At 42.8% G+C, this 12439-nt stretch overlaps 1 protein-coding gene across 1 annotated transcript in view; it reads left to right on the top strand.

Moving 5' to 3' along the window:
• The window catches only part of LOC110504794 (alpha-1A adrenergic receptor), a 24411-nt gene extending 12323 nt beyond the window's left edge, over positions 1 to 12088 (top strand). Inside the window, exons 2-3 of the mRNA XM_021583608.2 lie at positions 8830 to 8971; positions 9176 to 12088. Of these exons, the coding sequence (XP_021439283.1) occupies positions 8830 to 8971; positions 9176 to 9590 (557 nt within the window). The 3' untranslated portion in view covers positions 9591 to 12088. The remainder of the gene's footprint in view (positions 1 to 8829; positions 8972 to 9175) is intronic.
• The last annotated feature ends 351 nt before the right edge of the window (positions 12089 to 12439 follow it).

The raw sequence follows: 12439 nt of genomic DNA, 5'->3' as shown, positions 1-12439 counted from the left end.
CAAAATCCATCAGCTTCTATCAACGAATATGCCTTCAATATACAGGTAACTGCCCAAATAAAGGAAACACCAACATAAAGTGTCTAAATAGGGCATTGGGTCACAACGAGACAGAACAGTTTCAATGCACCTTGGCATTGAACATTTGTCTGGAACTCTATTGGAGGGATGCGACACCATTTTTCCACAAGATATTCCATCATTTGGTGTTTTGTTGATGGAGGTGGGAAAGTGTTTCCTTTATTTTGCAGTTACCTGTACATCCCTCTCGTTAGCTGCAGTAAATGAAGGTGGCACATCTAAATGCTGTCTCTCTGATCTCAGCCAGTCAGTGAAAAATCATTAATACTCAGGGGATAATTGTGTTATTTTCTCTGCATACATTTCCCTGGACACTTTAACCCATAACAGTGTATATTTATAAGAACACCCAGCACTAAAGGCTTCTTATTTAGCCAATGGTGAAGGCAGCATGTCCAAACGTGACAATTTGTATTTATAAAACAGTGTGTTTGTGTGAGGCAGTGTTGTATTTGTGTGTGATTGAGACGGTGGAGCTGTGTATGTGTGTGTGTGTGTGTGTGTGTGTGTGTGTGTGTGTGTGTGTGTGTGTGTGTGTGTGTGTGTGTGTGTGTGTGTGTGTGTGTGTGTGTGTGCGTGTGTGTGTGCGTGTGTGTGTGTATCTCGATGTGTCTCAATGTGTGTATGTCTCCACCTGCGTGTGTCTTTGTTGTGCTTACGCAGTGAGGCCGCTGGCCCCTGTGCTCTGGGGGTAATTGAAATGGTGTTTTGAAGGGAAGAATAATGAGAATGCTAAGTGTCAGAGGAGTGATGTCGATATAGAGGGGATGGCAGGTGAGCCTTGTGACCGAGCTGCCATGGACCACTGGACAGGGTCACTAAAGCATGGGCGCATGGACATCAAATGAATGCACCGATAATAGCTTAATTCCATGTCTTTCATTCAAAGCAATAACACTTTCCCTCGGCTTACATCGTTCATCACATATGTAGGTAGGCTATGTCACCAAGAAACCAGGTTTTTATAACACCAGACACATCTTACTGTACATACCTAATGGACATTCTATCATTCCGGTCTGAGTGTGTGATTTTCTCTCCCCTCAACGCTGATCTTAGACACCTCTTTGCAAGTGTGTACATGTGTGTGTGGTCATAAAGGTATCGAACACACCATCAGTGAGAATAACAGGATGCATTGCTTCCTCAGGACGTTCCTGCAGATGCTCCTGTTGTTTCTTACGCTGTGTAATGTTTGATTTATTTTACCTTTATTTTAACAGGAAGTCCCATTGAGACCAAGGTATCTTTTGGAAGGGAGCATCTTACAACAACAAATTACCCCAGAAAAAAAACACAAAGAGAAAAGAAACAAATGAAACGTTTTGTGCCATGTGTAAAGTAATGTGTTAAGTTCTGTGTAAAATAATGTAATAATGTGTGAGTGAAGGTTGTTTGTCTGCAGGAAGGAGGTGCAAACACTGTTTTCAGTGGACGGGATCAGATCATTGGAGAAACAATAGTTCTCCCTAAGTTCTTCCCCCATCCCATTGTCTTTCATGTACCACCGGACACTGGCTACATCCGTGCCAAACAGTTGACAGTTTATACTGACAGTTATGTATAGGAATTCAATATAAACACTGGCAAGAGGATACTGTAGAACAAAGTGTCATACACACAAAGTGCAGCACAAACACACAAAACAATCTACAATAATACACGTAGCTTTCAAAGATAAATATCACAAAGGACCTCCTGAGCAAACATGCAGGAAAAAGCTCTCCCGGTTTCTCTCCTGTTGTGTTCTTATCGTTCTTCTGTCCTCTCTAATCCTCTGTGTGTGTCAAATCAAATCAACCATTATTGGTCACGTACACAGATCTACAGGTGTTATAGCCCAGGGCAGTCCAGAATATAATTGTCCTGTGTTTTATACAGGCAGCATATTCGGAAAGTATTCAGACCCTTTGACTTTTTCACATTTTGTTATGTTGCAGCCCTATTCTAAAATGGATTAAATTGTTGTTTTCCCCTTATTAACCTACACACAAGACCCCATAATGACAAAGCGTAAAAGGTTGTTTTTCCAAAGGTATGGAAAACAAAGCAAAAAGACTCGAAATTGAGCTAAGGTGCATCCTGTTTCCATTGATCATCCTTGAGATGTTTCTACATCTTGATTATGGTAAATTAAATTGATTGGACATGATTTGGAAAGGCACACAGCTGTCTATATAAGGTCCCACAATTGACAGTGCATGTCAGAGCAAAAACTAGAGCTCCAAGACAGGATTGTGTCGAGACACAGATCTGAGGAAGGGTATACATTTTTGTTTTCAGCAGTGAAGGTTTCCAAGAACACAGTGGCCTCCATCAATAAATGGAAGAAGTTTGAAACAACCAATACTCTTCCTAGAGCTGGCTACACAGACAAACTGAGCAATCGGGGGAGAAGGGCCTTGGTCACGGAGGTGACCAAGAACCCGGTGGTCACTCTGACAGAGCTCCAGAGTTTCTTGTGGAGATGGGAGAACCTTCTAGAAGGACAACCATCTCCTCACTTCATGGTAGAGTGTCCAGACGGAAACCACTCCACAGTAAAAGGTACATGACAGCCCGTTTGGAGTTTACCGAAAGGCACCTAAAGGACTCTCAGACCATGAGAAACAAGATTCTGTGGTCTGATGAAACCAAGATTGAACTCGTTGACCTGAATTCCGATCATCACATCTGGGGGAAACCTAGCACCACCCCTACGGTGAAGCATGGTGGTGGCAGCATCATGCTGTGGGGATGTTTTTCAGCAGCAGGGACTAGGAGAATGGTCAGGATCGAAGGAAAGATGAACGGAGCAAAGTAGAGAGAGATCCTTAATGAAAACCTTCTCCATAGCGCTCAGGACCACAGACTGGGGTGAAACCTGTTTTTGCTTTGTCATTAGTGGGTATTGTGATGTCAGTAGTGGGTATTGTGATGTCATTAGTGGTTATTGTGATGTCATTAGTGGGTATTGTGTGTAGATTGATGAAGATTTTTTTTATTTCATCCATTTTAGAATAAGGCTGTAACGTATAAAATGTGGATAAAGTCAAGGGGTCTGAATGGAATAATGCTGTGAAATTGTGACAATTATGATAATACCCTTTTAGTGTAAGAGCTGTTTGAAAAGATGGCCTGAAATTTCTACCTGTTTTGGTGGGATGGAGTTTTGGCCTGACACCAGGCGGTATATACAGTCAATAGACTAATAAGAAAGATCTTTCCAAACCTATCTTTCAATAATAGCTAGTTGAGAAGTGTCTCTTTCTAAGAGGCTATTGATTTGATATTGAGATAAAAACATCTCCATTGAAACATTAACAATCCAAAGTAGATATATTAGGGTGAGCAGTGTCATAATCCAGAATCTAAATATGAATACGTGGTGTGTATAGACAGTTTATAATTTGTTAAACAAAATGATATGTTAAGTAATAGATATATTAGGATGAGCCTAATCCTCTGATAATCCTCTTTGTACATGAGTGTGTGTGTGTTGGGTTGAGTTGACACAGTGGCTGTGTGTATTGGTCCAGGCACTGTGGTCTAGGCACTGACCCATGGTCGTGGCCCCCAGGGGACTCTCTGTGTGTGTAGAGCCCACTCCTGACAGAGAGGCAGACAGGAACACAGCTTTGTTGGCATGGGCTCATACCAGGCTAACGGCCCCTCTGTGGTTCCCTGGCCCCTTGGAGGAAGTGAAGCTTCCCACTACCCACTGGTTCTCCTCTCAGTCCCAGTACACTGCTCCTTTAATTTGGCACAAAACCTTTAGCTCTGGCCAAGGACAGAGAGAGAGACAGAGAGAGAGACAGAGAGAGAGAGAGAGAGACAGAGAGAGACAGAGAGAGACAGAGACAGAGACAGAGACAGAGAGAGAGAGAGTTAGAGAGAGAGAGAGAGAGAGAGAGAGAGCGAGAGAGAGAGAGAGAGAGAGAGCGAGAGAGAGCGAGAGAGAGAGCGAGAGAGAGAGAGCCAATCTCTCTGTGTGTGGCAGGGATGGCAAGGATGCACTGTTTACTGTGAGGCTTGAGTCACAGATGGCACAACGCATTTGCAATTAGGATAATCTCTGTGTGTGTTTTGGTCTGTGAGATGGAGAGAGCGAGAGAGAGACAGAGGGAGAATGTTCTCTGTACGTGGCTTGACCTCCTGTACAGTACATGTATGAAACAGTGTTCACTGGCTGGTATTTTAGACGTCCACAGTAAATTACATAACCAGGAATTGATGCAGCGTAGGACTGCTTGAGATGCAGAATAGGTTGGGCATTAAGCCCCCAACTATCTACTTCTATCCCTCCCTCCCCCCATTTACCTTCCTCTTCCTTTCTTTCTTTCTCTGTCTGTCTGTCTCTCTCTGTCTCTCTCTTTCTGTCCATCTCCCTCCATCTGCATCTGTGTTACCAGTACTACCAGATGACAGTGTTACCATTACCAGATGACAGTATTACCAGTACTACCAGATGACAGTGTTACCAGTAGTACCAGTGGACAGTGTTACCAATACTACCAGATGACAGGGTAACCATTGCCAGATGACACTATTACCAGTACTACCAGTGGACAGTGTTACCAATACTACCAGATGACAGGGTAAACATTACCAGATGACAGCATTACCAGAAACTACCAGATGACAGTGTAACCATTACCAGTTAACAGTGTTACTACTACCATATGACAGGCTTACCAGCTTACCAGTAGTACCAGTGGACAGTGTTACCACTACCAGATGACAGTGTTACCACTACCAGATGACAGTGTTACCAATACTACCAGATGGCAGGGTAACCATTACCAGATTACCATTGCTACCAGATGACAGTGTTACCAGTGGAACCAGTGGACAGTGTTACCAGTGCTACCAGACGACAGTGTTACCCGTAGTACCAGTGGACAGTGTTACCAATACTACCAGATGACAGAGTAACCATTACCAGATGACAGTATTACCAGTACTACCAGATGACAGTGTAACCATTACCAGTTTACAGTGTTACTACTACCATATGACAGGATTATAATTACCAGTAACGTGTGAATAGTACTACCACATGACCAGTGGTACCAGTACCAGATGACAGTGTTACCAGTACTACCAGATTACAGTTGTACCACTAGCACATGACAGTTGTTACCAGTATTACCACATGATAGCTATACCACTTCCAGATGACAGTGTTACCAGTGCCAGATGACAGTGTTACCAGTACCAGACAACAGTGTTAACAGTACTATCAGACAACAGTGTTAACAGTACTATCAGACGACAGTGTTAACAGTACTATCAGACAACAGTGTTAACAGTACTATCAGACGGCAGTGTTAACAGTAGGAAAAGGTCACAGTGTTAACAGTCCTACCAGATTACAGTTTTCTCACTACCAGATGACTGTGTTAACAGTACTACCAGGTGAAAGCGTTACCAGTACCAGATGATAGTGTTTGCAGTACTACCAGATGACAGTGTTACCATTACTACCAGATTACAGGTGTCACCACTACCAGATGACAGTATTACCAGTACTACCAGCTGACAGTGTTACCAGTACTACCAGATGACAGTGTTATCATCACTACCAGATGACAGTGTTACCACTTCGAGATAACAGCTGTTACCAGTACTACCAGCTTACAGGTGTAACCATTACCATATGACAGTATTACCAGTACTACCAGATGACAGGTGTTACCACTACCAGCTGACAGTGTTACCAGTACTACCAGATGACAGTGTTATCATCACTACCATATGACAGTGTTACCACATTGAGATAAAAGTTGTTACCAGTACTACCAGATGACAGAATCACCACTTCCAGATGACAGTTGTTACCACTACCAGATGACATTGTTACCAGTACTACCAAGTAACAGTGTTACCATTACCACCAGATGACAGGTGTTACCATTTTCAGTTGACAGGAATTAGCACTACCAGGCGCACTTCTCTGTATGTTGGTGTCCTGGAAAAGATTCATCTGGAGGCGAAAGAAACACACAAATGTTTAGGCGAGGTGTAGGTGTTTAAAGTGTATAAAACACTTTAAAAGAAAAGGAGAGCCGCACACTAGGAGCTCAGATACAATAATGTAATAACCTAACATCCAGAGTTATGACAGACAAGCTGTTTTCATCAGGGTCCTGGAAGAGAACAGTATGTGGTTCTCCAGATATTATGTCCTAATTTGTCCTATAACTTTCACACACGATTGCCTGGGATTATAGAGCATCCACAATTTTACCAGGAATGTGATTTTAATTTGGGCCGTTCATCTCCTCAGAGACCAAGTGCGGCTTAACCTACACCACAGACATCATTCAGACAGACGCGAACACACACACACACACACACACACACACACACACACACACACACGCACACACACACACACACACACACAGAAATACACAGCCCAGCTATTCCGTACTTATTTTATGTGTTTCACAACTCAGTGTTTTCTTTCCTAAGGCATGAGATTTCTTTCCTATGAGATTCCCTCTCACCAGCGATGCTTGGCCGTAGCAGTGGGGAGTGTGACACAACATAACACAGACTAGCTGCTCTCATTAGTCTACAGAAGAAATGTGTTTGATGAGAATCCATGCTAATGTTGTAATCTACTGTAGTTAGGTGTTGGAACGTTTGTTATTGAGTCCAGGTTTTTGTCATTTAGTAGGTAAATGCATGTGGTCTCGCTTTCGCTCATAATTTTATTGTGGTGGTAAATGCTGTCCCTTGACTTTGGCACAATGTAAAAACACATGATAATACATGTTGTGTTTTTTTGAACTGTTATTTAATAAGAAAACATGTACATCCTTTACACCACAACACATCCATTTGTATGCATTGTAGAAAACACTGGGGGCTAGCAGGTTGGCTTGTCCCACTGGTATAGATGAGTAGTGACATGTTTTGTGGGTTTAGATATATCAATCTATTATTTTGAATGCTAGACAATGAACACAATTATTGAATATATTGTTTCAATAAGAATAAAGAACACTATAAAATGCCTATTTCTTTATGTAGTATAATGTGTCTCTCAGTTTGATTTCATTGGTGTTACCACTTTGACAAATCACTGATTACAAAGATATACAAGGACATTGATTATACCCGCCAGTAGCAAACAGTAGCAAACTGGAGGGAGGGGCCTATAAATCCTCTTCAGGAACTTTTTTTCAATTTTCGCCTAAAATGACATACCCAAATCTGACTGCCTGTAACTCAGGCCCTGAATCAAGGATATGCATATTATTGGTACCATTTGAAAGGAAACACTTTGACGTTTGTGGAAATGTGGAAGGAATGTAGGAGAATATAACACATTAGATCTGGTAAAAGAAAATACAAAGAAAAACATGTATTTTGTATTTTTTTTTACACCATCATCTTTGAAATGCAAGAGAAAGGCCATCATGTATTATTCCAGCCCAGCTGCAATTTAGATTTTGGCCACTATATGGCAGCAGTGAAAGTGCAAAGTTTTAGACTAAGCCAATGAACCATTGCATTTCTGTTCAAAATGTTGTTTCCAACTGCCCAAATGTGCCTAATTGGTTGATTTCAACTTTTTATGTTCAAAACTGTGCACTCTCCTCAAACAATAGCATGGTATTCTTTCACTGTAATAGCTACTGTAAATTGGACAGTGCAGTTAGATTAACAAGAATGTAAGCTTTCTGCCAATATCAGATATGTCTATGTCTTACGAAATTGTCTTGTGACTTACAACCTCATGCTAATAGCATTAGCTTACATTAGCTCAACGTCCTGCAGGGGACCCACCGATCCTGAAATACAAATATTACTGGTGACACAATGTTACCATAATGGTAAAGTCATTTAAGATACCATATTCAGTTATTTAGAATGGGAAGATGTACCAGGGCTCCCAAGTGGCGCAGCGGTCTAAGGCACTGCATCTCAGTGCTAGAGATATCACTACAGTCTGTATCACAACCAGCTGTGATTGAGAGTGCCATAGGGCGGCGCACAATTGACTCAGCGTGGTCCTGGTTTGGCAGGTGTAGCCCTTCATTGTAAATAAGAATTTGTTCTTAACTGACTTGCCTAGTTAAATAAAGGTAAACACATTTTTATTTTATTTGTATTTTTTAATTCAAATGCAATGCACAAATGCCACCGTAATTGAAATATGACCTTGAGATAGCAAGGCTAAGAAGTTTAAGATGCTATGTAGCCTTGAACACATGCCGATTCCTGCCCTCTTTTTGAAGAGGTGCATCTCATCTGGAACGTATCTGTCTTCCCTCAGAATGTCGGGGTCATCCCAGGCCCTGTTAGTGTTGTTATGTGTCAATTCCAAGTGGCTAGGTTGGTGTCCGCCAGCCAGGTCCACCAGTCACATACCTGGGACTAATGTGGCGTCGTTGTCAGAAGGGGTAAAAATGATATTTATCTAGTTTAGGATCTCTGGCCTCCTTTACTGTGTCTTCTGGCAATGTTGCAAAAGGCCGCAATGAGCTGTTTTTGTCCCCCGTTATTTATCTTTCACTGAGGCAGTTTACATGTCCAGCTGATTTGGTCCATCATGAACCACATGGTTTCATTACAGCATGCTGCCATCTATTGGACACAAATAGAAGTACACTAGTGAGCTTATCAAGCAGCCTGACGTGTGCAGCTTTATGTATTGACTCTAATGATATGAAGGCTGTTGTTATGAACAGGGAACACAGATCAATACAGATCAATATAAAGCTGTATAACTTGTATCTGTTCTTGTTCCCCCAGGGTCTTTCAACCCAGACTTTCGTCCTCCTGAGACGCTGTTCAAGGTGTTCTTCTGGCTGGGCTACTTCAACTCCTGTCTCAACCCCATCATCTACCCCTGCTACAGCCGAGAGTTCAAACTGGCCTTCATACGCATCCTCCGGTTGGTCTATTACTTTAATACCTATCATATTACTGTACTCCTTAATTCATCTGCATCCTCCGGTTGGCCTTTCGTATTTCTTAGGCCAATGATATAAAATGATGTTAGAGTATGTACATTGTGTCTGTAGCTGTGGAAACAAAAGACACATTTCAATGGACAATGTTTTTAATTAAACATTTTCCCGCCACTCCCCAACCTTAGATGCCAGTGTCACTATAGAAGTCGCCCAGGCTGGCGGGCTTCCAACTACCGCACCTCCCACTTCAACTCCTCTGGCCACTCACGGAAGAACTCTGCAGAGTCTGGCTACTCACGGAAGAACTCTGCCTGCCTCAACGGGAGCCAGCGCACCCTGCCCTCCTCAGCCAGCCCCAGCCCCAGCTACCTGCCGTCCTGCTCAGAGGGGGAGACCCTCTCCACCTGCTGGGCCTCTGCTGCCTCCAGGCCCTCCTCTATGCTGCCTGGGAGTCCTGCTGACTGCCAGCTGGGGACACTGAGGGGGGGTGTAGGGGGTGGAGGGACTCAGAGGGGGATGTCTCACAGGAAGTCCAGCCAGGGGGTGTTCTCGTTCCCATGTGGGGAGCGTGAAGGGGACATACCTGAGGATAAGGTTTGACTGTCTGGGAGTCTTACAGCCATCAGTTGTTGTTAAATTATTCCTTATGGGGATTTAAATCATGTTCAGTACCTGATTGATGAGGGGGAGTGATGTATGGTTCCATTTACTGTCAATGGTTCAAGTCAAGTCAAACTGTCAATGGTTTTGTATTGTTGGCATGGAAAATGGTTGAAGGAGTAGAGATGGCGCTACAGTGGCCTCTGCTGTATGTTAGCAGGTATTACTGAGCATCAGGGTCTGTCCAGCATCTGTTCAATGGAACAGTGTCAGATGGAGATGACTACAGATAAAGCTGTCTTGTATTTCTCAGAGAAATGATCAAGGGCAATAGTGTAGAAATGGGATAAACCACAAGAACTGTACATTATGGATTTGACCATAGCATACCAATGTATGCATCTGTTTCAAGGCTGTACATACAGGGAGATTCTCGTTTGGGCCAAAGACCGTCCTCCGTCCTCTCTCCTCTGTGACCCAGAAACCAAAAAGTGGTTTAATGTTGGAGGAGTGTGTTAATTCGTTAGTGGGAGAACAGAAGAGTGTCTTCCCCTCCTCAATGGCCACCTTTCATCAAGGATACTCATGTGTATCCTAATGCGGAAAAGTTTTGAAATCTGCCACACCCCCTTTGAATCAGCTTTTATGTCAGAGGAGAAAAAAATGAACACATTTAAAAAATAATATGCTACTTATTGTTTTATCTATAAATGTATTGAAAAACTAATTTAATTTGTTTTGAGCACTTTACAAGTGTTTGGGGGATCCACCTGTGTAAACGCAATTTTTCTAATGATGCGCAAGTGGAGAGGGACCGTCTCATTTCAAGCAACTGTATTTTCATCCACGTTCACTCTCCTCGCTGACTCTCCTTGATTAACTTTGACCTTTTTCAAAAGGAGGCGAGAGTGGACGGAGGAGAGAGGACGCCGGAGGTGAGCAAATCTAAGTTATAAAAGGCCACAGTATTGGCCCTAGGACTGGGAGAGACTATGCTACCTTGGGACTACCTGTAGAACTGCAACCTAATCTGTCATTCATTCTCTTTCAGCTGGTCTGATCTGTAAATGTTTCTGGTCTCCTGGGGCTGTGGTCATTCTCTTTCAGCTGGTCTGATCTGTGATTGTTTCTGGTCTCCTGGGGCTGTGGTCAATCTCTTTCAGTTGGTCTGATCTGTGAATGTTTCTGGTCTCCTGGGTCTGTGGTCATTCTCTTTCAGTTGTTCTGATCTGTGAATGTTGCTGGTCTGTGGTCATTATCTTTAAGTTGGTCTGATCTGTGAATGTTTCTGTAGTGTGATCAGTCGGAGAATGGTGCTATATGTAAAGAGCAGATGATCACATTTCTGTTAATGTCCCTCATTGTCTTTATGGTGTGTTTGCTTAAATAAAGTATAACCTGGTTTATCCGGTGTAGTAATCATATGGGAAAACATGTAGTGGGTAAATAAAGTCTAACCTGGTTTATCCGGTGTAGTAATCATATTGACAAACATCTAGTGGGTAAATAAAGTCTAACCTGGTTTATCCGGTGTAGTAATCATATGGGAAAACATCTAGTGGGTAATCATATGGGATTACATCTCTTTCCGTTGCCCACGGAAAATGAGGGTGGGCTGGGAGCGGGCTGCATCGGTGGCACTGTGTTATTTTCAAAGCAGGTGAAGAAGGTATTTAGCTTGTCTGGGAGCAAGACGTGGGTGTCCGCGACGTGGCTGGTTTTCCCTATGTAATCCGTGATTGTCTGTAGACCCTGCCACATACGTCTTGTGTCTGAACCGTTGAATTGCGACTCCACTTTGTCTCTGTGCTGAGGTTTTGCCTGTTTGATTGCCTTATGGAAGGAATAACTACACTGTTTGTATTCAACCATATTCCCAGTCACATTGCCATGGTTAAATGCGGTGGTCCGTGCTTTCAGATTTGCGCGAATGTTGCCATCTATCCGCGGTTTCTGTTTTGGGTATGTTTTAATAGCCACCGTGGGAACAACAGACCCTATACACTTCCTGATGAACTCAGTCACAGCGTCCGTGTATATGTCAATGTTATTCTCAGAGGCTACCCAGAACATATCCCAGTCCCAATGATCAAGACAATCTAAAAGCATGGATTCTGATTGGTCAGACCAGCGTTGAATAGACATTAGCACGTGTACTTCCTGTTTGAGTTTCTGCCTATAGGAAGGGAGGAGCAAAATGGAGTCGTGATTTGATTTTCCTGAAGGGAGGGTGTGGAGGGCCTTGTAGGCATAGGCATTTCGAAAACGCGAATAGCAGTGATCTAGTGTTTTTCATAAGCGAGTACTACAGTCAATGTGTTGATAGAACTTCGGAAGTGATTTCCTCAAATTTGCTTTGTTAAAAAAAGGTGCATGTTTTAAGATCTGACAAGTCTCCCATTTCACTCCCTCTCTGTCTCTTTGTGCTGTTTTGTTGAAATGAACCTGTAGCTATATCATTGTTTCTTTCACTGAATAAAAGAGGAAATAATTTGGTGTCAAGATATTCCCTTTATCCTCTCTGTCATGAGATTGTTATCATTTGAAGGTGTCAGTGCTTGCAGTGTCATTGCGTTGCCAGGGTGACAGAGTAGTTAACCAGGCTGTGGGAGCCAGCTACGTAACACAATGTTTCTTTCACCCTATCAGGATCAGGAAGAGAAAGAGAAAGCTTCTACAGGGGCCGATGTCTTTATGCAACGCTCACTCCTATTTGTGATAGGACCTGACAACCAGATTACCACAATCAAAAGAGGAACCTGAAGCCAATGACATCATTTGGAGTGACATTATATTTCACAATCCTACATTTGATATTATTTCAATCTGTGCTGTCCAAGGTACAATTC

Source organism: Oncorhynchus mykiss, chromosome 31, assembly GCF_013265735.2.
Source record: "Oncorhynchus mykiss isolate Arlee chromosome 31, USDA_OmykA_1.1, whole genome shotgun sequence".
NCBI classification, from domain to species: Eukaryota; Metazoa; Chordata; class Actinopteri; order Salmoniformes; family Salmonidae; genus Oncorhynchus; species Oncorhynchus mykiss.
The sequence above is the reverse complement of the archived record's forward strand: the minus strand, read 5'-3'. Positions and strand labels throughout refer to the sequence as shown.